The sequence below is a fragment of the Petaurus breviceps genome, unplaced genomic scaffold (assembly GCF_028583685.1).
Source record: "Petaurus breviceps papuanus isolate PSGF00001 unplaced genomic scaffold, PetGlider_PUasm1.0 191, whole genome shotgun sequence".
NCBI classification, from domain to species: domain Eukaryota; kingdom Metazoa; phylum Chordata; class Mammalia; order Diprotodontia; family Petauridae; genus Petaurus; species Petaurus breviceps.
The window spans coordinates 3,737,952-3,762,301 of NW_027185811.1; the positions used below are offsets into that span (position 1 = coordinate 3,737,952).

At 52.6% G+C, this 24,350-nt stretch overlaps 1 protein-coding gene across 1 annotated transcript in view; it reads left to right on the plus strand.

The window, feature by feature from the left end:
• Positions 1-4,227: 4,227 nt before the first annotated feature.
• The window catches only part of KMT2D (lysine methyltransferase 2D), a 31,775-nt gene continuing 11,652 nt past the window's right edge, over positions 4,228-24,350 (plus strand). Inside the window, exons 1-34 of the mRNA XM_069092627.1 lie at positions 4,228-4,366; positions 8,865-8,950; positions 9,275-9,401; positions 9,631-9,851; positions 9,993-10,102; positions 10,291-10,453; positions 10,562-10,724; positions 10,832-10,946; positions 11,030-11,196; positions 11,435-11,583; positions 11,793-11,930; positions 12,271-13,310; positions 13,653-13,766; positions 14,121-14,231; positions 15,302-15,406; positions 16,006-16,187; positions 16,409-16,573; positions 16,674-16,783; positions 16,874-16,921; positions 17,577-17,798; positions 18,012-18,134; positions 18,224-18,328; positions 18,535-18,659; positions 18,767-18,914; positions 19,070-19,135; positions 19,894-20,004; positions 20,330-20,470; positions 20,603-20,687; positions 20,938-21,179; positions 21,274-21,347; positions 21,614-21,664; positions 21,873-23,693; positions 23,833-24,009; positions 24,104-24,240. Coding sequence (XP_068948728.1) covers positions 8,902-8,950; positions 9,275-9,401; positions 9,631-9,851; positions 9,993-10,102; positions 10,291-10,453; positions 10,562-10,724; positions 10,832-10,946; positions 11,030-11,196; positions 11,435-11,583; positions 11,793-11,930; positions 12,271-13,310; positions 13,653-13,766; positions 14,121-14,231; positions 15,302-15,406; positions 16,006-16,187; positions 16,409-16,573; positions 16,674-16,783; positions 16,874-16,921; positions 17,577-17,798; positions 18,012-18,134; positions 18,224-18,328; positions 18,535-18,659; positions 18,767-18,914; positions 19,070-19,135; positions 19,894-20,004; positions 20,330-20,470; positions 20,603-20,687; positions 20,938-21,179; positions 21,274-21,347; positions 21,614-21,664; positions 21,873-23,693; positions 23,833-24,009; positions 24,104-24,240 — 6,905 coding nt within the window. The 5' untranslated portion in view covers positions 4,228-4,366; positions 8,865-8,901. The remainder of the gene's footprint in view (positions 4,367-8,864; positions 8,951-9,274; positions 9,402-9,630; positions 9,852-9,992; positions 10,103-10,290; positions 10,454-10,561; positions 10,725-10,831; positions 10,947-11,029; positions 11,197-11,434; positions 11,584-11,792; positions 11,931-12,270; positions 13,311-13,652; positions 13,767-14,120; positions 14,232-15,301; positions 15,407-16,005; positions 16,188-16,408; positions 16,574-16,673; positions 16,784-16,873; positions 16,922-17,576; positions 17,799-18,011; positions 18,135-18,223; positions 18,329-18,534; positions 18,660-18,766; positions 18,915-19,069; positions 19,136-19,893; positions 20,005-20,329; positions 20,471-20,602; positions 20,688-20,937; positions 21,180-21,273; positions 21,348-21,613; positions 21,665-21,872; positions 23,694-23,832; positions 24,010-24,103; positions 24,241-24,350) is intronic.

The following is a 24,350-nucleotide window of genomic DNA, read 5'->3' on the forward strand; positions in this document are numbered from 1 at the left end:
ATCGTTTGAAGGGCATGGGTATGGCAAGCTAGGGAAATCTGGGAGTTTCTGCAGTGCAACAACTGCCTGGTTTCTATTTGCCAGTAAAACCCTCTGTATCTGGGAAAAGGGCACATACATACCTTTTCATTGTGGACTGTGGGCTTTCTTGTTAGATGTAAGCATGGGCCTTCTCTGGATGTATTAGTACTCTGAACTCTGATGCTTCACTTTCTTCCTTTGCCCCAACCCCTGCCCCTGTTGCTGTTCTTCAGCTTACATACATATCTTAGTCCAGCACATTCTGAACTGTGGGTCGAGACTGGTCATGACCTACAGTTTAAGGAAGTGCTGAAGGCTTCCAGAGTGGATAAAAGTTTAAGAAGGCCTGTCCTAGTCCACAATTATATTCTGCCCTTTATTTCCCACCTATATACCTTTTTGTTAGAAGTCTGCTGACTATACTTACTAGTTTAATGATAGATAAGGCAACCTCGTTTAGCCCATCTGCCTTACATGTAAAAATTGGATAAAAACCTACCTTACAGGGTTTTTGTGAGGAATGTAAACCATAAAGCGCTGTGTAAATAAGTTATTATTTTCTCTGCTTCCTTTTTTTTCTTTTTGCTCTCCCTGGACTCTGTGTGTGGGCTGAGCCAGTTACTTGGGTTTAAGGCCTTTATTCTCTCCTGAGCTGGGTGGTCGGTGGGGTGAAATGAGCATGCTATGGTGTTTCATAGTCTAAATCCCCGGGTTGCTTTTTTACTACTGAAACACTGCCCTCTAGTGAGTAACACTGTCAACACCTTTATCCCATGAGTTTTGACCCAGCTGAGTTTTATGTTGTAGTAGAACTTGTAGGGGAATTTAGGGCAAGTTGGGGTGGGGGTGGGGGTGGAGGGGAGAAGAGAACTGGTGAGGGGAGTAGAGGGGGGTGGGCAACAGCTAGACTTTGAAATAGAGGCTAGGGTGGAGATAAGGTGGTTGGAAGGAAATTGTGGAGATTAGACTGGTAGTAGTGGCCAGAGAGATTTTTTTCCTCACTGGAGAAGAAACTTCTGGACATTACCCCACCAAACCATTTTCCCCTTTAAGTCTTCTTTTGGGGCCCACAGATACTATTCTTTAAATGCAAAATGCTGCTTTCCCAATTCCATGGGTTGTAAGCCCAAGCAATTAATTTTCTCTCTATTTTTTAGATAGATAAATATCAAGTTGGCTTATATGAGTCCTATGTTGAGAGTACACCTATACTTCTCAGCCTCACTGGATTTTTTTTTTTTGGAGGGAGGATGACAAGGCAAATTTGGTTAAGTGACTTGCCCAAGGTCACACAGCTAGTTAAGTGTCTGGGGTTGGATTTGAACTCAGGTCCTCCTGACTTCAGTGCCTGTGCTCTGTTGACTTCGACACCTAGCTGCCCCCTCACTGGATTTTTAATACAACTTTAAGAAAAGGCTTACGTTTGTCAGATATACATAAATGTTGTTCAATTAGGGCAGAAGTAGCCCTGGATCAACTATGGAGCTAGGCTGGGAAGACTGCATTGTTCCGAGTAGGAACAGAGGCTCACAGCCTCGATACCTGACTTGGCTGGACTGTCCTATGGCCTTTATTTCCAGCTGAAGCTCCCTGATTAGGGATAAATAGCAGAACCAGAAAACTCGAAATTGACATGTCAAAGTGTCTTTTAGGCCTGTCCAGCCTCCCATCAAAGGGTCAAAGGCTCCTACTTGAAATCTAGAATCCTGTTCAATTTCCACCTTCCCTCCTTAAGGACAGTCCCACTATCTGACTCTTGGGTTGTCTTGCCTCTAGGGCCCACAGAGTTGATCTCTAACATAGCTTGGGGAAAGGGGGCAGTGTTATTAAGCTGCCTCTTTTTTTCTCATTCTACCCCCAACTGACTCCAAAGTCATAGGAACCTCTGTAGTATAGGCCTCTCCCATTCCTGGACAGACTGAGGGTAAAAAGGTAATTAAAAACCGATTCCCTTTTAGCTGAGACCTGACCCTCTTGCAGTACAGTATTTGCCCTGTTTTTTGTGGTGCCTCTGGGCAGAATAGCAAACACTAGAAATCCCTAAAAATTATGTAATTATGGAGCAGCCTCAGTTAACTTGAGGACCGTTTCCTGGAAGAATGTTGTCTTTCTTCCTGGGTTTTGTAGCCATTGTGTCATTCCATCTACTCCTCTCTTCCCGGGGATTAGTATGTCTGTTTAAAAAGAGTAACCTGGGCTTCTGCAGAAGCCTTTTTCAGGAAAAAGGCATCTTTTGATTTGTGGGAATGGTTCAAAAAGAAAAGGAGAGAAACTGAAGCTTGAAGAGGGGGCTGAAAATACCAGCACTTCACCCTGACTTGCATATATACCCAGTCCTCCGATAACTTTGAACTTAGGGTCCAGAAGGAGGGCCCCGCCCCCATTTATGGCTTTGGAAAGGCCCAGAACCAGTATTATGGGCCAAAGGAAGCTCCGCTGCTCTAATAAACGAGAATCTCTTACCCAGGTTTGCAAGGATTGTGTTTCAAGAGGATTTTCTCTCAATTGTCCTGGGTAACTATACTTGGGCCAGGAAACAGGAGCAAGCCTGTGAGAGTTTCTTTTGCCTTGGCTGCCTTTCTATCAGGAGGAAATGAGAGGGTACACAGTTCTTTCCACTCCTCCCCATACTCATTTTTCTCCTAGGAGAAGCTGGGGTTTTTGCTCTGGTTTTCTACTGTGTCCAGAAGGCAGAGAAAACCCTTCCTGTGAGAGCTAGGAGCCTATTCCTCACTTTCTCCGTTTGGGGACTCCAGTTCCCAGGATGCAGAGCAGTAGCCAATCCCCAGTCTCCTCTTCTCTTCTTCCATCCCCCTCCTTAAGCAAGAATGCCCCAGGACCGGGTGGGGGTGGGGGGGAACTAGAGTTTCGGGTCCTGCTGATCCCGAGGAGAATGCACTGAGAGAAAAGGCAGAGGAAATGGGGGCTTCTGGGTTCTGGGCTACAGTTGGAGCCTAGGCCGTAATGGAAAATGGGGGGAAAAGACAAGAGCTTAGGGGAACTTCATTCCCACGTGTCTGCGCATCGGTATGACCGGCGCCGTCGGGGTTAACCTCAAGCGGAGGGATTCTTCAGCGTGTGCGCAGAACTGCAGAGTCACAGCCTTTCCCCGAAAGAACTGTGTCCCTCCGCTGCTCTGGTCCAACACAAAATAGGGCCTCGTCCTCTCCTTTCTCCCCTTTTCGAGCTGGGTCCTCTGGCACCAAGCCCCACACGATTCTTCCGCAGGAGGCTACCTGAATCTCTACGCCCGTCGTCGACATCTCGGGCCAGGGAGCAGCCCGGTTTGCAGGATCCACCCTCCCGGCCGCGCAGGAGGCGGAGGGGGGAGGCGGAGCTGTGTCTCCGCTGCACTACTTTCCTCTCCGGTTGCAAATGGCTGCCTTGGTCCCCACTTTCCGCTCAGTTTCCTGACCCCCGGCGCCGGGAGCCGGGGCTGGGCCATGAACCTTTAGATCCCTGGTGGTCTTGCCCTGCACACGATAGTGGAGTGCAAGCCAGTCTGATCCGGCCAGATCGGAGTCGGGGCAGCCCTCGAAGCGAGAGGGGAAGGGAGGCGAGAGCTGGGCCCGGAGCGGCCGGAGAGGAGCGGGCAGAGGGTTTCGACCGCCCGCTCCTTCCTCACCCAACCCTCCCTTCCCCGGGAGGAGTCGAAGGTGCAGGGTCCAAAGCCTCGGAAGGAGAGAGAGGTTGGGGCGGAGGCAGCGGGGCCCGAACGTGTGTGTCAGTTTCACTCCTGAGGCCCTGCCGGCTTCACTTCAATGTAGCTAAGCTAGCACGGCCTCAGGGGGCCCAAGGCGGGGAGAGCCTCAACGTTCCATCCGAAGTCTCAACGTTCCATCCGGGCCAGCTGGGGAAGAGGCTCCGTGTTCCATCCGGGCTGGCGAGGGGGAGCCTACAGCGTTCCATCGAGAGCATTTCAGCCGTCCATCGGGAACCGGGCGCTGGGCATCGGGGGTGGGGGTGGGGGGGGGCGCCCGGCGGGCCCGGGGCTGGGAGGCGGACCGGCTCGTCGGATGTGAAGACTGTTCGGCCGAAGATCAAAGCCACCGGTGCTCCCTTTGTGTCGGCTCTGGGTTCGCCGCCCCGGGGCTTTGCTTGGGAAACCTAAGCTGCTGGGACCGAGGGCAGAGTACCAACTCCCCACCTTGGTGTTTTCAGCCACTTTAAATTTTTTTTTAAGTGGGGGGGGGGCCCGCTCCGACCTGGATTTACCGTTCTTGGCCCCTCTTTGGCCCCCCCGTGTGGGGGGCGGTTGTGATCGTCCTGGCGGGTGGAGGTCGGGGAGCGGCCGGAGCTGTGGCCATGTTCTCGGGTGAAGATTTCTGGATCGCCCTGTGAAGAGGTGAGTGAAGTACGCGCAGCCCAGGCCCACTTATGGGTGCAGCCAGATCACGTCCCCTAGCAGGGACCAGCTTCTGTTCGGGAACGAGGGTGTCAGAGCCTAGGGGAGGGCTTTCCTGGCAGTGTCCGTGCAGAGACCAGAAGCCGGAGTGAGGCTTGCCTTGCGGCCTGGTGTGTTGGGGTGTGCCTGAGAGCCGGGAAAGATGGCTTAAGTCTTTCCGAAGCCCAGGTGTGTTTTTATTTGTGTGTGCTGGGAGGATGATCGGCTATGGGGACTGGCTAGAGTTATCCCAGCAGTCTGCACACGCCCCTGGGGCTGCTTCCTCTCCCGCCTTGTTTAGGCTTCTCGTGTCTTGGGGAGGTGGGGACTAGGGAGAACTCTACCGCTTGGTTTGACCTTAAACCCACCACACACTTTTAACAGGCGCCATAGACTAGGGGACCCCTCCCGCCTTCACCTCCATTCCCCCTTCCTGTTCGTGCAATAGGAGGAGTTCCTGTATGCCGGACTTGTATGATGGAGGAGGTGGCAAGATTTAGAAGGAAGCAGAGATGGCCCTGAAGCATAACCAGAAAAAAAAAATTACCCCTTATCCAGTAAAGCAAAGTGACCACCCTGAGGCCTAATGCTGTCGCAGGCCTGTTGCTTTCCCTCCCTTGGGGATGGACATAATCTCCAGAGGATTATAGAGAAGGCTGGAGAGATTTGTTTCCTGCGAATGTGGGCCGGAAAAAATGGCTTTTGTTTGTGGCTTTCTCCGTGTCTGGCCTGGAGGGTCTGCTGCCCATGAGCCCCTGGCTATTCCCGCCTGCCCTTTTTGGCCCCTCCCACACCTCTCCAACCCTTTCCCAAGTGGGGACTTAACCTGGTCCTCTGATTTGCCCCGCCTGGGCAAATAGGGTGGCCTTGCCTTCCTCAGAGGGGAAGTGGCCAGATCACTGCTGACTCTGCTAGAGGGCCTATGTATGACCAGGGTTCTGGGCATTTGTTCAGAATATAGTATTATACTCACTTCTCCTGGCTTTGTACTGGGACAGGTGCCTTTTTTCTCAGTCCCCCCCACCTGTCATGCTGTCCAGAAGGGATTTTACTGGAGTCTCCACTTCCCACTCCTCCCTCCCCACCCCCACTCCAGGTTTCCCTAGACCCAGCCTAGAAACTAGGGAAGTATGGGCTCTGTCCTTGAAGTATTTCTTGTTGTGAACCCTGTAGTGAGAGATGGCATTGGTAGGGGTATAAAATGAGGTGGCAGCTGTGTTTCCATCTCTTCCTTGGAGGCCCCAGCCCTATTCATTGATAAGAGTTCCCTGCCCTCTAAACCCTCACTCCTCCTCACTCCTCCCCATTCTCCACACTCTCCACACCCCAGTACTACTCCGGTAAGGTGTGGCTGACCCCAGAGTAGACCAGGGACAACCCTGGAGGTCCATAGGAACAGCTGTCTTTAGGGTCCTTTCTGAGATTGTTTCCCCCAAAATAAAGGTGAAGAGAGGTGTGGTCTGATCTTGAGGCTGGGAACAAGGAAGTCCTGAGTCCTTTAGCAGAACTAGCTGTTCACTGAAAGGCTTGGTTAGGCCCATCACCTCCCTAGGCCCCTGTTTCCCGCTTTTCTGGGTTTTAAAAGGAGGCTTGAGCAGTTGGCACGGGTGGGGGGGGGGGAAGAACTGGGGGGGGGGAATAGAGCTGAAATAAAACTAGTTCCTTTTCCTTTCTTCCTTAGGACATTTTGTTTGGGAAAGTAAGAAAAAACACCTAGTCTCTCTCTGCTCACTTTCTGGGGTCCTTCTAGGTCTTCTCCTTACTCTCCCTTGCCTAAATCCTGCCATAGAATATTTTTATAATAGTCTGGGATATGTTTTTCTTGTGGGAAAGGATTGAACAGGAAGGGGTCTTTATTGCTGATAGGCAAAGGAGAGTGTTGGGATGAGAAACCCGGTCTTCAGTATTTAGAATTAGGGAGGTTTTAGGGAGTGGGTTTTAGAAACTTGAGGACTATGACTGCTGCCAGGAATATATGCCTGGAACTGAACGAGAGGAGGGATGTGTAGAGAAGAAATTTGGTGCTAGCCTTGGCCAGGCAGGCACTTCTGGCCAATCTCTGCAGAGTAGAGATTGGGAGGTAGGGGTTGAAGGTTCTGAGACTTTTTAGGGGACTAAGGTTCTTAAGGATATAGCTTGGGGAATTGCTGATGTCACTTACCCTGTCTTTAGTGGGATGGGTGGCCATTTCTTCCCTAATAGTGCCAGGCTATTCAGCTTGAGAGGGCTATGCTCGGGGGAGGACAGAGGAATTTGTCTCTCTGGCCTTGTTATTAGATGGTTCTCCTCCCACTCCACAGAATTATCACTGTTTTTGGTCCCCTCCACTCCTGCCTTGCTGTTGTGATTCCTTTGGCCTAAACTCTGGGTGAGTGTCAGTGGGGTAGGGAGTCCCTGATTGGGAGGACAGGAGGTAGCAGAATGTTGTTGCCTCTGTTTAGGAAATTTTGAGAGTCTCTCAGACTTCCTAGATATGATTAGGGTTTGGATGACCAAATGGACCAAGGATCAAGAGATGCTCTAATCCTTCTGGAACAGTCTCAGTTTCTATAACTCCTCTTCCAAAAGCTATCCTTTGGATGTTTTCTGTGGAGCTGACAGGTAGATGGGATGATTAAGTAGCTGTTCTGTCCTGTCCTTTTCAGTCACAGATATAGGTGAATTGAGAAACTGGAGAAGAAAGATGCTCTTTTGGTTGAAGATAGTGGTAGTCAGTTGCGTGTCTTCTCCTGAAAACTACTTTTTGGAAGAGGTGTGGGATGTGGAATGATGCACCATTTGGAGGGTAGAGATTGAAAGGATTTTTTTTTTTCTGAGAATTACCCCAGGAATGAGACTCTATCCTCATGATAATCTGGAGGCATGGGCCCTAGGGAAGTTAGGACTAAGGTCTTTGGGTTATTCTATCATCAGGAGAACTTTTGGAGGAGTCCTGTTATTTCTTTTGTTCCAGCATCACTTGAAAAGATCCAGATGGATTATCTGCCTTTTAATTTGTAGATTGGGGGGGGGGGGTCTGTCCTGAGGCTGATGTAACCCCTCTTTCTGTTCAGAGGTATGGGAAGGGTGAGACATGGCTGAGCAAGTTTAGATCTACTATAAAAGTGAGAACTTCATCATTTTGAAGCACTTTTCAAATTTTTGTCTAGACTTTTTAGACTACTCGCTCACTCAGTCCCCAAATTTTAGCACTAAGAACTGCAGAATCTGCCCCTTCCCTAACCTCCTTTCCCCCCATCCTACATATAGAATAGACTCTATTTGAGGGCTGGGAGCAAACTCCATAGTATATAAATTGCCTATACCCCTATACAGTGCTTCTAGTGGGCAAAGTGCTTAATGTATAGAAGAATTGGACAGATCCTTCTCCTTATTTCTTTCTCCCATTTGGAAGGGCATTGTATTTCTGTTTTAAGGTAGTGCAGGCCCTGAAACAGTCAGGCCTTCGTTAAAGTGTGTGCCACCTTTATTCGTTTTTCTCTACCCCCTGTCTCTCCCCGCTGAGTATGTAGAAACCCCACTGAAGGGGAAGGAAACTACTCAGTCCTCTGCTTTAGAATTCCTGTTGGGGCAGTGTGTTTCCAAGGACCACAACTCCCAGCATGCCTGGCGGTAGGCCAGGTTACACATGCTCAGTAGTTCTCAGGGCCCTTTTCTGTTGCTTCTGGGGGCATCTAAGAAGGAAGGGCTGTTGTCGTTGTTAGGGGCAACAGCCTGGGGGCTACAGGCTAGGTGAGACCCCTGGTGGGGCAAGGAGGAGGGGACTGTGCTGATTCATTAGGATGGGAGGGGAGGTAGGGACAGGAATTAGGGGCAGCTTCTCTGGCAGGGAGCCAGTGGGGGGGAACTCCCTTCAGAATGAAGCCTCAGTTTAAACCTGGGGATCTGTTGTAGGGCCAGTCCGTGGCTGGGCTATAACACTTGAATCCCTCCTATCTTCTCTTCCTTGTCAGGGAAGGCCCCAGACTCTGCCTTAGGCTGGCCCAGTTTGGGCCGTGTGTCCCCAGAGAAGAAGTGGATGTGTGTTTGCCCCCTTCCAATTGGGCTTTCTCTTCTGAGAAACAGTGTGTGTGGGAGACAGTGTCAGGGAGCCTGGCACTGCCAAGCTTTTGGATGGTGGATGGAGTGAAACTCCTATATGGCTTCAAGCTAGTTCTGTTTGAGGGTGTTGAGCAGGGTACCAAAAATTTTGCCAAAAGACAAGGTGATGGGAAGGGAAGCACATTTGGTGTTTGATATAATTCTGATTGGAGTCCTTCTGACCCAAGTACCTTTTTGTGGGCAGGTCTCCAGGGATGAAGGAACTGGAGACCTATTTTAGCAGGAGGGATCAGAATTTCAGGGCATGGTTAAGTACTTGCAATATCTAGGTACATAGTTGTCCTTCCTTCTCTACTACTATAAAAAGAGTGCTAATGTGTCAAAGGGTAATCTTGGACTTTTATATTTGTGCTGCTAGGTCTCCCCGGGAGGGCACTGCCCAGTCGGAGAGAGGAATGGACGACCGGAAGCCCTCTGGTGAAGATAAAGATTCAGAGCCGGCAGGTAAGCATAGGAGCTTTAAGGTAGGGTGGGTGGTATCTTGAAGACTTATTCCTGGCACAGGGACACAGAGCCATACCTGGTGATAGGGAGCACAGCTACCTGACAAGGACTGTGCATATCCTTTGGAACAGTAGTAGCCTCATGTTACCTTTTATTCCTGGGGCTCTGGCTACCCTTCCTAGGCCTTTCTCCTCTCAGTATAAAGGACTTTCTTGATGTAAGGATAGACTAGAAGTTCTGTCCATGATTTTTTGGGGTCAAGAGAGGAACCTGGTTTGGGCAGAATGTTAGACTGTGCCTAATACTTATCCTCTGTCCTTCTAGCTGATGGGCCTGAAGCCTCTGAAGAGTCAGGCCTCACTGAGCCAGACCCCCCCAACCCACCTTTGGGGGATGCCTCTGTCCACAGCCCAGGGAGCCCCAAGCCCCAGGACCTTCCCCAGGACTGCAGGTAACTGACCTATGGGAAATAAAGGATAGAGACTTAGAGGTAGTAAGGAGCTCTGATTTAGGTGTTGGTTTTTTTTTTTAAAGTTTGCAGTAGGGATTTGGAGTCTATGAGTTTCAGAAGAATTTGGGAAGGGACTAGAAGATAGGATTGTTTTAGGAGGGGTGGGAGTGTTGCCACCCAGGGTTGACAGGATTGCCTAGTGTGGGTGTTAATGATTGTGTGCCTGCAGCAAGGGCCCATTTCGGCGCTGTGCCTTCTGTAACTGTGGGGAATGGAGTCTCCATGGGCAGCGGGAGCTGCGGTGCTTTGAACTTCCACCAGACTGGCCCCTGGGTCCAGCAATGCCACCTGGGGGGCCTGGACCTGGAGAGGCAGTACCACCCAATGATGATCTGTCCCAGATTGGCTTTCCTGAGGGCTTAACACCTGCTCATCTGGGAAAGCCTGGTGGTAAGAATGGGAGAAAGTGAGGGATGGGCAGTAATGGAAAAGAGGAATTTGGGAGGAAAGGGGGAGTCGGGAGATAATCTAGAAAGACATGAATTCCTGCTGCTAATTGATTTCCCTTTTCTCCTCTGCTCTCCCATATAGGACCCTGCTGGGCTCACCATTGGTGTGCAGCATGGTCAGTGGGAGTGCAGGGCCAAGATGGGCTAGAGCTGCATGGAGTGGACAAGGCCATCTTCTCAGGGATCTCTCAGGTAGGGAAAGGGGGAAAAGACAGTAGAGGGTGAGAGTGATTCACTGTCCTTGTCTCTAATCTGTACACTCAGGCACTCACTTGCTGAGGTCAGTGGCAAGTGGGTAATTGTGGGGCTGGGGGCTAGCTCTGAGCCAGAGGGATGAGTTTGGCCCACCCAGCTCTGAAACCAAGTCTCTGCCTTGGCAGCGCTGTTCCCATTGCTCCCGGCTGGGAGCCTCCATCCCCTGCCGATCGCCTGGATGCCCAAGGCTCTACCACTTCCCCTGTGCTGCCGCCAGCGGTTCCTTCCAGTCTATGAAGACTTTACAGCTCTTGTGTCTGGAGCATGGAGAGGAGGCTGAACATCTGGGTGAGCACCTGGGAAGGGGAAACATTTAGGAATCAGGAGCTTCTGTTCACTTGAATGCTGTGACTTTTTAACTTTTGTCTTTGCTTCTTTACTTTTCCTCCCCACTAGAGGAAAAGTGTGTGGTGTGTGATGGGCTGGGTGAGCTTCAAGACTTGCTCTTCTGTACCAGCTGTGGGCAGCACTATCATGGGGCCTGTCTGGACACTGCCCTGACTGCACGAAAACGTGCTGGTTGGCAGTGCCCAGAGTGCAAAGTGTGCCAAACCTGCAGGTGGGTATGGGTTAGGAAGAGGCTGGGAGATGGGAGATGGGGAGGAGGGCAGGTGAAGCTGGGGAGGGAGCTGGGGAAGATCCTGTATTGTGTCCTCTGCTATGCAGGCAGCCCGGGGAGGATTCCATGATGCTAGTCTGCGAGGCATGTGATAAGGGCTACCACACCTTCTGCCTGAAGCCAGCCATTCAGAGCCTGCCCCCTGATTCGTGGAAGTGCAAGGTGAGTGTCCCTAAGGCAGACAGGGCACCATCTCTCACCTCTTCGCTCTGACTCTATGCCCAAGATACTCTCTCTCCCTACAGACGTGCCGGGTGTGCCGAGTCTGTGGGGCGTGCCCAGCAGAGCTGGATCCCAACTGCCAGTGGTATGAGAATTACTCACTGTGTGAGCGGTGCCAGGGGCAGCAGAACACCCAGGGCGGGAGGATGGGCAGCCCTGATACCGAGCAGAACCCCCCTGTCTGTAACAAGTAAGTGGGAGAGAGGGTCTTTGGCAAGTGGGGGAAGGGAAATGTAATATTGGCCAGAGCCTCCCCAGATGAAGTGGAATTTGGGAAGCATATTCATGGTGCCCTGGGGTAGATAGTGCCACTCGTAGCCATGTAACATTTTCACAGGATTCCTTGATACCCACATAGAGTTGGCATCTGGGCAAGGGAAGGGACCCTACAGAGGGTTATAGTACCTGCTTCTCTGTTCCTTTTGCAGATATCCACCACCAGAGGCTGGCATTGCCCCCATTGGTACACATGATGATCTTGATAATGCATGCCAGGAACAGCTGGAGGCAGGGGAGGAAGAAGGCTGCACAAAGTCTGAGGAGTCAGGGCCACTGCAGTGTGAAGCCAAACCACTAGGTGAGTGGGGTCCATCAACAGAGTTTAACAATTAAAGCTTAACTAGTGCCATTGTCAGCTATTAAAGTGTTAAGAACTGATAGCTGCATAAAGACTTTTGGGACACCACTTATACTGGGGTATACAGGGGTTGCTTGCCTGTCTTGGACTTCCTGTGGAGGATATCTGAAGCCATAGCTCAGTAGGAATTTGACCTCTTATGTCTGCAGGGCAAGTAGGGACCCAGGTTGAGTCCCCACCTGAGGTCCCATCCCCACCTGAGGTTGCCCCCCTTGACGAGGAGATGCCACTGGAGCCCCTGTTCCTACCTGAGGAACCACTCTTGTCACCTCAGCTACCACCAACAGGTAAGGAAATGGGGAAGCATCCTTTTTCCTGGATACGGTCTGTCCTCTAGAGACATTGTGATAATAGCAAAGTGAGTGTAGGACGGAGACTCAGACAACCTGGATTTAAATTCTGCCCCTTGACAGTCACTAATTCTGTGACCTCGGGCAAGCCACTGAATTTGTCTTTATCTGAGTCTCATCATCTGTTAAAATAAGACCAATAATAGTTTGCTTGCTACTTTACAGCTTGTTGTCAAGAAAATGCTTTGCAAACCTCAAAGTATGGCATGAACTCTTATTATTCTTGTCCCTGGGGATCCTGCATCTCTAAATCTTGCTTTATTTTTTTCCTCTCCAGATCCTCCCCCTCCTCCACTCTCTCCTGCCACTGCTGTAGCCCCACCATCCTTGTCTCCCTTGGGGGGACAGGAGGAGCTCCCTGATGCCAAAGGGGACAGTGAGCCAGGAACCCCTCCAGAGGTCCCTATCCTAGACACACCCATCAGCCCCCCTCCAGAAGCCAGCTGCTTTGAACCAGAGCCCATAGCTCCCATTGACTTGACCCCCTCTCCAGCCTCCCCTGAAGAACTGGGAGAACTGAATTCTCCCATTCCTGTAGAGCCCCCTCCTCCACAGTGCTCCCCTCTGCCGTTAGCCCCTTCTCCCCTGGGCTTCCTGGAAAAGGCACCAGAAGTCTTAGATGAGTCTGAGTCACAGGAGATGGAGACAGATCCAGAGTGCCCAGCTCTGGAGCCTAGTGGTATCAGCCCCCCAGCCTGTCCTACAGGAGATCTCTCCTGTCCTGCCCCCAGCCCTGCTCCAGCCCTGGATGTCTTTTCTAGCCTGGGTGAGGACACAGTCTGTCTTGATGAGACAGAGGCTACTGGTCCAGAGCCAGAGACTGGACAGACCTCTGGCAGTTCAGGTAGTGATCCTAAAGGCTCCCCCTTGCTCCTTGACCCTGAGGAGCTGGCCCCTGTGACCCCTATGGAGGTCTATAGTTCTGATGGCAAGCAGGCTGGGCAGAGCTCACCTTGTGAAGAGCCTGAGGAGCCAGTTGCCCCACCAGTGCATACCTCTCCCACCCTCATCAAATCCGACATTGTCAATGAGATCTCCAACCTGAGCCAAGGTGATGCCAGTGCCAGCTTCCCAGGCTCCGAGCCTCTGCTGGGCTCCCCAGACCCGGAAGGGGGTGGCTCCCTCTCCATGGAGCTAGGTGTGTCCACCGACGTCAGCCCTGCACGGGATGAGGGCTCCCTTCGGCTCTGTACTGATTCACTGCCCGAGACTGATGACTCCTTACTTTGTGATTCTGGAGCAACTGGAGCTGGCGGCAAGGCTGAGGGCGATAAGGGGAGACGACGAAGTTCCCCTGCCCGTTCCCGTATCAAACAGGTGAGAGAAGTGGGGTCAGGGCAGCCACCTTCCCTCCTGGAGGCTCACAGCTACAACATGGTGCTGCCCTTGGGTGGAGTTAGCCTCTTAGGAGATTCCAAACCCGGGAAAGATTAGAAGGAAGCTTGGCACTACCCTTTCCTCCCCAGGGTGGAGTTTTTGGAGTTGATCCTACTCTTTCCCCTGGTTAGGCCACCAGGACCATAGCTGTCCCTCTTGCCCTCTCTCCCCTCATTCATAGCAGTGCTCTAATGACCTTTCCCTGCCAAACCCTTGGGTCCAGGGCATAAGCCCCTGAACTCTCCTGAACTACCCATGTTGCCCATTCCTTCTCTTGCCCAGGGTCGTAGCAGTAGCTTCCCAGGAAGACGTCGACCTCGGGGGGGTGCCCATGGAGGAAGGGGGAGAGGACGTGCCCGGCTGAAGTCAACCACTTCCTCTGTGGAGACTCTGGTAGTAAGGAGCGGTCTCCTTCTGGCCGCCACCCTGACTATACCCCATCCCTAGATTCCTCACCTTCTACATAGCCATTTCTTTTTGCCAGATTTAGAGGCAGTAAGGCTGCTTGCCTTCCATCATTCTGCCCTCCCTTTCCTTAGGCCATTTGGCTTTTAGGGGAGCCAAGCCAGTGACCTCTGAACAAAATTCACTGTAGTTCAAGGTTGAGAGACAGAGCCTTCTTGGTCCCAGCTTCTGGCCTGTCCCTTCTGCAGTGACCCAAACTTCACTCCCCATCACCCCAGGGAGGAGAAAAATTGGTTGGGGTGGGCTCAGTATGGCTCACCCTCTTTTCCTCCCTTGGCCTCTCAGGTTGCGGATATTGATAGCTCTCCAAGCAAAGAAGAGGAGGAGGAAGATGACGATACCATGCAGAATACTGTGGTTCTCTTCTCCAATACTGACAAATTTGTCCTAATGCAGGTACCGTACTTTGTGTGGTCCCATTGTCAGCAGTGCTACATGGGACCATAGAAACATTTGGGGGTCAGATGGAAAGGTTTTAAGGAAGACCCAGGGCCTGTCCCCAGGGAGGCATTCTAGGCTGGGGGAAAAAGAACAGATAGGCAGCTTGAGGCCCAGTCTCAGTTGTTACAGTTGAGCCTGAATGGCGGCGAAGAAATGACCATTTTGGAGCACATTCCCAGTGTGATTTCCCAACGTGGTCTTCTGTATGAGATCCTTGCTGTCTGATAGCAGGTTCTAAATATTCCAGCCACTTAAACAAATGGACATGGTAAGCTGGGGAGAAGGGAGTCGTCCCATTGGGTAGTAAGAAGAGAAGGAGGACCAGGGATTAGCAGGGGTAAAAGGGAAGAAGATCGGGTTGATGGTAAAAGAAAAGTAGAGTCTGTGATGAAATACGGTTTCTAGTAAATGAGAACAGATCCCCACAAAACCACATAAATAATAGCATGTTGTGACTGGGAAAAAGGTCCCAAAGGTAGGGAAGGTTAGTCTGATGCCCTCATTTTATAGATGAGGAAACTGAATTTTGAACGCTTGCTCTGCTTCTGGGTGACCTTTGGTACTTCCTTTTCCTGGGCACTCCCTCCTGAAAAGAGGGAGTTAACGCCAGAAGAGAAGAGGTTATTACTGTTTTGGTGGGCCAGAAACCCTTCTCAGAGTCATGCTTTTAAATATGTAAAACCAGATATATAGGATTGCAAAGGAAACCAGTTATGTGGAAATAGAGCAGTCTCAGTGTTAAAAACAAACAAACAACCACATTCATGGATCCCAGGTTAAGAACCCTTGACCCAGATGATCTCTGAAGCAACCCAGTAAGGCGCAGAGGTAAAGTGGTTTGCCTGAGATCATGGTATTCCAGTTACTGACACTCACGCCACTGCCACGTCTCAGTTCGGTGGCATCTCAGAAGTTGCACCTAGTTCTTCTGTAGGAAGATGGTTTGGAATGGGATGAAGAAAACTGGCATGTGGCATGTGGTTCCACTCATCTGTCCACCTGTCTGTCTGTGTGTCTTCTTCCAGGACATGTGTGTAGTGTGTGGTAGCTTTGGGCGAGGGGCAGAGGGCCACCTCTTAGCCTGCTCTCAGTGTTCACAGTGCTACCATCCTTACTGTGTCAACAGCAAGGTGAGTCCAGGGACCAGAGCAGAGAGGACAGGGGGGACAAAAAGTGGGAGATGGAGGCTCACCTAACTTGTCTCACCCAAGGGTAATGTTGGGTCGAGTCTTTTAAACTGTACTTCAGGCTAGAAAAATAGCTGAATTCTTTTTGGTGGAGAAGTTCATAGCTTCTACTCCAGTCTTGTTGGCTTTAGAGGCCTTCACGATTGACTTTTGAAAGATAAGGAGAAAAAGGGAAGCAGAGATGGAAAAAGCAGGACTGGGGGGCGGGGGGAGGGAGATGTTAGGTGGTTTTAAGTTTTATAGGTTTTAAAAAGCACAAGAATCTTTGATCTTAACTAAAGTTTTGCAAACAATCATTCCAGCATTTAAGTTCCTACTTATCCTAGATGAGGCTGGTGGTTGTGGAATATTGTTGTAGAGGTCTTTAAATCAGCTGTACTCTTCCATGGAGATTCACCATTGAGGGTTTAAGCATCATCCCCTAAAGATGGTCCACCAGTATGTGAAGAGCCCTTCATTCACAGGCTGTGAATGCTCATCTGGTGGGCTGGGGTAGTGTTCATCCATGCTCCTTCCTGAGAAGGTCATTTTCCATCCTCTAGATTACCAAGGTGATGCTGCTGAAGGGCTGGAGGTGTGTGGAATGCATTGTGTGTGAGGTGTGTGGCCAGGCTTCAGACCCCTCTCGACTTTTGCTCTGCGACGACTGTGACATCAGCTACCACACCTACTGTCTGGATCCCCCACTGCTCACAGTGCCCAAGGGTGGCTGGAAGTGCAAATGGTAATTGAGACAGGGCTCTATGTTGTGGGAGCAGTTGGAGGTGGGAATTGGGGCCTGTTGGGGAGGGGATTGGCATGACCAAGGCGGCAGACCCTTCGATGGTCATGGTGTGCTGCTGAGGGTTGAGATGACCAAATGGAGGCTGAGTTAGGTGCCCGGGGCTTGGCAGAGGGACGCCAAGATTTGACAGGCTGTTGGTGAGCATCTGTTTCCTCTGCCAGGTGCGTGAGTTGCATGCAGTGCGGGGCCGTTTCACCAGGCTTCCACTGTGAGTGGCAGAACAGTTACACACACTGTGGGCCCTGTGCCAGCCTGGTGACCTGTCCAGCATGTCGTGCTCCTTATGTAGAAGAAGATCTGTTAATCCAGTGCCGTCACTGTGACCGGTGAGAGGATCTTCTCTTCCCCCTCCCTCGGGTTTGCTCCCCTCAGTCCCACCTCTCAGGCTTGCTTCATTCCTGCCCCTCTCTCTTCTCCCAATGCCAGGTGGATGCATGCTGGTTGTGAGAGTCTCTTCACTGAGGAAGAGGTGGAACAAGCAGCAGATGAAGGCTTTGACTGTGTCTCTTGTCAGCCCTATGTGGTGAAGCCTGTGGGTGAGTTAGTAGCAGGAGCTGTGGGGAAGGGGGCTTGGGGACCCCTTGGAGAACAGGCCTCTGATTGTGTTTCTGTTCCTCCGCATCCAGTGCCCATTGCGCCACCAGAGCTCGTGCCTGTGAAGGTGAAGGAGCCAGGTGAGTTGTGAATCGTAGACTGTTAGATCTGGAAGGGACCCTAGGACCATCTGGGCCAACTCCCTCATTTTACAGATGAGGAAACCGAGGCCCAGAGAGGTGAAGATGCTTGTCTCAGATGGCTCAGTTAGTTAGTGGCAGAGCTGGGACCAAAGGCCTAACCCACCGATTGCTAGCTTAATTTTTTTTTTTGCCATTTTACTGTCCCTGTTGATAATCTCAGCAGAGCACACCGTTCAGGTAGGCAGCTTAGAACAAGGGTGCTGTTGCTTATCATCTGGGGCACTTGTTGCTGGCATTCAGGGAGTAGGGACCTTCACACGCCTGGGCCCTGCAGAGCAAGGTAAATGTGCCCGAGGGTTCATTATAATGAAATCAAACATTTGCTCCAGTGCCAGAGAAATTCTTCTTCGAATTTCCCATTGACTCAGTCATAAAGAACCAGGTCTCCGTCGGTGCTTGGCAACAGATGGAAGTGTGCGGGGCACCTCGCTTTCCTCGAGAATGCCCCAGTCTTGGGGGCTTTGGTTTAGTGTGTTTCTGCCTCCATCTGTTCTTCCATCTGTTCCCAAACTGGGCTAGCTGCTGTTGGCCTGCCTGGGAGCCATGACTCTCCTAGCCCCTTGAGTCACCATCTCCCTCCCCTCCCTCACAGAGCCCCAGTACTTCCGCTTTGAGGGAGTATGGCTGACGGAGACCGGCATGGCTGTGCTTCGAAATCTGTCCATGTCCCCTCTTCACAAGCGACGTCAGAGGCGTGGGCGGCTCGGCCTCCTAGGTGAGGGCGGGCTAGAGGGGCCGGAGCCCTCGGACCCCGGCGGCCCCGACGACAAGAAAGATGGGGACCTGGATGCTGACGAGTTGCTCAAGGGCGAAGGTTTGGCTGAGGGTCAGAGTTTGGGCTAGAAGTGGAGTGGTTGAATGTGGATCTGTCCCAGGATCACACTGGAGCCACTTGCCTTGTCTGGATGTCTCTGGGGAGACTCCTGGCTCTGCTCTAGGACTATGGGTTTGAGGGAGGTGAGTTTTGGGGGAGTACTGTGCCCTCCCACCCACATACTTGACCTTGCCCCCTTTATCTTGCTGGCAGGGGTTGGTGTGGAGCACATGGAGTGTGAGATCAAGCTGGAGGCCCCTGCCAGCCCTGATGGGGAGCCTGGCAAGGAAGAGACTGATGAGGGCAAAAAACGCAAGCGAAAACCCTACAGGCCTGGTAGGTCTCTGGGGTGAGGGTGAAAGTGGAGGTGAGGCAAGAGCCTTGCCCTCCTAGCCACTCCTTATCCTGATCATACCTCTTTCTAGGCATTGGGGGCTTCATGGTTCGACAACGCAAATCTCATGCTCGTCTGAAGAAAGGGCCTGCTGTGTTGGTGGAAGTGTTGAGTGGGGAGGGCCAGCCCGATGAGGGTGAGTTGGATTGGGGCACTAGGGTCAGTAGGGTTAGTGGAGACAAGGTAGGCAGAGTGAGTGGGGGGGTGGTCAAGGGGGATGTAAACCGGCAGGAGGTGTGTGGGGCAGAGAGCAGGTGGTGAATTGGACAGGGTGGAAGGGGATGTGGGGTGGAGGGCACGGCTTCCTGGGGAGGAAAGATACTAGCCATGGTTCTCTTCTAGTTGTGACAGTAGACCCACCTGCAGAGGGTGCAGTGGAACAGAGCCCAGCTGAAGGTGATGAAAAGAAGAAGCGTCGGGGGCGAAAAAAGAGCAAGCTGGAGGACATGTTCCCTGCCTACCTGCAGGTGGGAACCAGAACAAGAAGGTCGAGAAGGGAGTGTTGGACTGAGGGGTCTGGCAGAGAACAATAACTTCTTGACCTTTGTCTCCTTCCCTCTCTCCCACCATGTAGGAAGCCTTCTTTGGGAAAGCGCTGTTGGATCTTAGCCGTAAGGCATTGCTGGTGGCTGGGGACGGACGACCGAGCTTTGTGCCAGGCACTCCCAGGGGCAAAGGGGACCCAGGTCCTGATAGAAAAGAGGCTTCCGCCTCACAGAAAGGTCAGTAGATCTGAAAAGGAGCATGTTGGTTATTGTAGCAGTTGGGCGGATACTGGAGGATGGAGTTCAGTGAACTTGGGCATTTAACCGTGCTGTTGGGTGCCCAGCCTAGGCACTAGTAGGGAAGTGATGAGAATGGTGGCGTCTTCTCATAGGGGAGGATGGACCAGACATTGCTGATGAAGAGTCCAGAGGCCCTGAGGGCAATTCAGAGACTCCAGGTAAGGGACATTGGGGTGAGCAACCAAATTTTTTTCCTGTTTTATTGATTTCTTTCATTTTTTTAATATCACTGTTAATGCCTGCTACCCTGCTTCTCCACCCCTCCATCCCTAGTCCCTTAATAGAACAAATCAACACAGGGGACACTGTTTGATGATCCAGATCTTAATCCACACAATCTCTGCTTCGCCATCAGACCTCTGAAGTCACAGTTGGTCATTACATTGATCAGAGTTCTAAAGCTTTCACTGTCTTCCTTTATGTTATTGTGGTCATGGTGTAAATTAAATTACCCTCCCGATTATGCTTACGTCAAGCACGTATCAATATGTGTCATTTCATACAAGAAGTTTTCCTGGATTTCTCTGAATTCTTCGTGTTTGTCTTTTCTTATGGCAAAAAAAAAATACTCTCTGATATTCATGGTCCACCATTTGTTTAGTTACTTTTCAATTAGTGGTACCTGCTTCCTTTCTGCTACAAAAGGTGCTGCTATGAATATTTTCGTCTATCTGGGACCTTTTTTTGGCCTCGGACCTCCTTGGGTATATTTTTGTTGAACAACAGAATTCAGAGACTCCGTTGTGGGACGCTGTGGTGGGCATCAACTCAGACGGTTCCACAGAGGCAGGACTGGCTTTGTACCTATTAGCCTCGTTTCTTCTTGAGAAGCTGGAGATAGGATGGGTGGGGGTCGGGGACTACAAGGCTGTTCCAAAGCCACCTGACCCTCACACAGTAGTTCTTGCTGCCACAGGCCCAGAAGATGGAGGCATCAAGACGTCTCCTGTGCCCAGTGACCCAGAGAAGCCAGGAACCCCAGGCGAGGGAATGCTCAGCTCTGACTTGGACAAGATCCCCACAGAAGGTTGTTGCTTTAATAGAACCCTCCCTCCAGGGTTTGTTTCAGGTTCCTAGCTGAGATGTTTCAAAAGGAATGGGTGTTCCCCATGGATGTAAGGAAAGGGTGAGAGAGTGTGTGTCTCTACAGAGCCTCAGGTCGTTGAAGATTGCTTCCGAGGAGAAGGGGCTGAGGCAGCCTGGGATTGATGATCTCGATGAGAGAAAGAGCAGTTGTGGTTATTGTCTGTGGCCAAAGCTTTTCTTGTTTGGCAGCTTCCATTCTCCCTGGTTCTCCTTCCCAGTCAGGTTTCCCAGCCATGCTTACCAGTCCCCTTCCCTTGCCCTGACAGAGCTGCCCAAAATGGAATCAAAGGACCTTCAGCAGCTTTTCAAGGATGTCCTCGGCTCAGAGCGGGAGCAGCAGATTGGCTGTGGGCCTCCTAACCTGGATGGCAGTCACACCCCAATGCAGCAGAGGCCCTTCCTACAAGGTAGTATGGTCAGGAGCCAGTTGAGAATCAGGGGTGGGGCTACTGGGTGGGGGAGCCCATTGGCTGTGGGTGGAGAATCCTAGTCTATTCTTTGTGCTGGCAATGCCTTTGACCACTATCTGCCTTCTGCAGGTGGGCTTCCTTTGGGCAATCTCCCTACCAGCAGCCCAATGGACTCCTACCCGGGCCTTTGCCAGTCTCCTTTCCTTGACAGTAGGTAGGTATCTATACCCTTCATTGTTATTATCCCCGTGGCCCCTTTTCTCTCCCTTCCTCCCTACCACTTGTATAGACACACAGACTTGATTTTTCAAGTTACGGCCTGGCCGCTACCTTCCCTCCCTCAGTTGACTCCTGGGTCTCTGCCCTTTTTGTCTCCATGGGTTCTCCCACCTGTCATGGGGTGGGAGAAGGGGCCTAGGCTTTTAACCATTGGCCCGCTGTGACCTCTTGCCCCTGCGCCCCAGGGAGCGCGGGGGCTTCTTCAGCCCAGAGCCCGGTGAGCCTGACAGCCCCTGGACGGGCTCAGGGGGCACCACGCCCTCCACACCCACAACCCCAACCACGGAGGGTGAAGGCGATGGGCTCTCCTACAACCAGCGGAGCCTCCAGCGCTGGGAAAAGGATGAGGAGCTGGGCCAGCTTTCCACAATCTCGCCTGTGCTCTACGCCAATATTAACTTTCCCAACCTCAAGCAGGATTATCCAGGTATGTGCCAGTGTAGAAAGGAGAGCTGAGGTCTGGTATGGGGCAGTGTCACTTCTGTCCCATCCCCTTTGACTTCCGACTCTTTGGCCTACAGACTGGGCCAGTCGCTGCAAACAGATCATGAAGCTATGGAGAAAAGTCCCGGCCACTGACAAAGCCCCCTACCTGGTGAGGATGAGAAAAAGAAGGGAGGCCAGGGCCCCAGGGGAGCTCCACTTGGAGGGATCCAGGGCCCCAGGGAGCTCCACCTGAAGGAGGGGATTCAGGGCCTTGGGGAAAGAAGGGAGTTCACTTGGAACTGGTGGTCTCTCCACCCCACCACCCCACTGGGGGCTCCCACCTCTTCTCCATTTACTTAGGGAATAGGCTTCCAGGTGAGGGTGGGCTTGAGGATCAGAGCACATGACTAAGCTCTGGATCTGATTATCCCTCAGCAAAAGGCCAAAGATAACCGGGCGGCTCACCGCATCAACAAGGTGCAGAAGGTGAGTGAGAGCCTGGTACTTGGGGAATTGGGAGAGAAGCCTGGGGCCTGATGGGAGCCTTAGAATTTGGAGTAGGGAGGGTCTTTTCCATGGCAGCACACATCCTTAACTGGACAGTGGCATCCCTGGAACAGATGGACACCCCAAGGGTCCAGTCCACCACTCCGTCCCCCGATCTCACCCATCCTCTCTTCTTATACCACTACAGCAGGCGGAGAGCCAGATCAGTAAGCAGACCAAGGTGGGCGAGATAGCCCGCAAAACCGATCGGCCCACCCTACACCTACGCATTCCCCCTCAGCCAGGGATGCTGGGCAGTCCCCCTCCAGCTTCTGCTCCGACTGTCTTCATTGGCAGTCCCCCTACCCCAGCTGGCTTGTCTACCTCCTCGGACGGGTTCCTGAAGCCGCCAACGGGCACAGTGCCTGGCCCTGACTCACCTGGTGATCTCTTCCTCAAGCTCCCACCCCAGGTGCCCGCCCAAGTGCCTTTGCAGGACCCTTTTGGACTGGCCCCCACCTATACTCTGGAGTCTCGCTTCCCCACAGCACCACCAGCCTATCCCCCCTATCCTGGACCAGCAGTGGCCCCTGTGAAACCTCAGATGCTGAGTGCTCCCCCTCGGCCTGGGGCTGGCCAGCCGGGAGAGTTCCAATCCACCCCACCTGGCACCCCGAGGCACCAGCCTTCCACACCTGATCCTTTTCTCAAACCCCGCTGCCCCTCACTAGACAACTTGGCAGTTTCAGAGAGTCCAGGGGTGGTTGGGGCCAAGCCTTCTGAGCAACTGATGTCCCCTCCACCTTTTGGAGAGCCTCGGAAGGCCCTAGAAGTAAAAAAGGAGGAGCTGGGGGCAGCTTCTCCCGGCTATGGTCCCCCCAACCTTGGTTTTGGAGACTCGCCTTCCTCTGGGCCCCACTTAGGCAGCCTGGAACTCAAGGCACCAGATGTCTTCAAAGCCCCCCTGACCCCTCGGGCATCTCAGGTAGAGCCGCAGAGCCCGGGCATAGGCCTGAGGCCCCAGGAGCCTCCCTCTGTCCATGCTGTGGTCCCCTCACCCCCTAGCCATGCAGACCTATATCGCTCAGCTCCTTCTGGCTCCTATCCTGAGACCTATTCACAGCCCCCACTGACACCCCGGCCTCAACCTCCACCCCCTGAGAGTTGCTGTACCCTGCCCCCTCGCTCCTTGCCCTCTGACCCTTTCACTCGAGTACCTGCCAGCCCCCAGTCCCAGTCTAGCTCTCAGTCACCCCTAACACCCCGCCCACTGTCCGCCGAAGCCTTCTGCCAGTCACCGGTCAACCCTTGTTTCCAGTCACCTGACCCCTATTCTCGTCCACCTTCAAGGCCCCAGTCCCGGGACCCTTTTGCCCCACTCCACAAGCCACCTCGGTCCCAGCCCCCTGAAGTTGCCTTCAAGGCCGGGCCCCTGGCCCATACTCCACTAGGGGTAGGAGGCTTTCCAGCAGCCCTGCCCTCTGGGCAGTCTAGTGACCATCACACCAAGAGCTCTAGTGGGCAGCCTCCGTCTTTTGTTCGCTCTCCTGGGGCCAGTGTGTTTGTGGGCAATCCTTCCCCTATGCGCTTCACTTTCCCGCAGGCAGTAGGAGAGCCGCCCCTGAAGCCCCCTGCCTCTCAACCCAGTCTCCCTCCACCCCATGGGATCAACAGCCATTATGGGCCAGGACCCACTGTGGGCAAGCCCCAAAGCACAAATTATACAGCAGCTGCAGGCAGTTTCCACCCAGGAGGCAGCCCTCTTGGGCCAGGCACTGGGCCACCAGGGGAGGGCTACGGGCTGTCCCCGTTGCGTCCACCATCGGTTTTACCACAGCCTGCACCAGATGGTCCCCTCGCCTATCTGCCCCATGGTGCCCCCCAGCGGGGGGGCATCTCTTCCCCGGTTGATAAGCGAGAAGACTCAGTGTCTGGGATGGCCAGCTCCCTGGTGGGTCCTGAGCTGCCAGGTCCACAGGACCCCAGCATGACCAATCTGAGCCAAACAGAGTTGGAGAAGCAGCGGCAGGTGAGGGTCTCCAGTGTGTGGATGGGTCTGCCTCTGCGTCTGAAGAGCCAGTTTTCTGAGTCTTGCTGGTTCTTGCCAGCCCTGGCCTAATAGAAGTGACCAACTTTTCCTTCTCTGCCTTCCCTTTATCCCTACCCAGCGCCAGCGTTTGAGAGAGCTGTTGATCCGACAGCAGATTCAGCGTAATACCCTGCGGCAGGAGAAGGAAACAGCAGCAGCCACAAGTGCTGTGGGGCCAGGAAACTGGGGTGCTGAGTCTAACAACCCTGCTTTTGAGCAGCTGAATCGAGGCCCCACCTCCTATCCTGGGGCACAGGTAGGTGGATTGGCAGGAGGGTAGTAGACCATGGCAGGCTGAGCACTGGCCTTCTCACTCTCTTCACATGCTTGTTTTCTTTCTGGCCACCCAGGACAAAAGTGGCCTTACAGGACTGCCCCCTAACAAGCTAAGTGGCTCAGTTCTGGGACCTGGCCCCTTCCCTGCAGAGGAGAGACTCTCTCGGCCGCCACCACCCCCAACCCCTTCTTCCATCGACGTGAATGGCCGGTAAGTCACCAGGGGCGACTGAATACAGGCCAGGGGGAGGTTTTGAATTCCAACTTCTGATCCCATCTGCTGTAAAGAGCACTGGATTTAGAATCAGGAGAGCCCTGGGT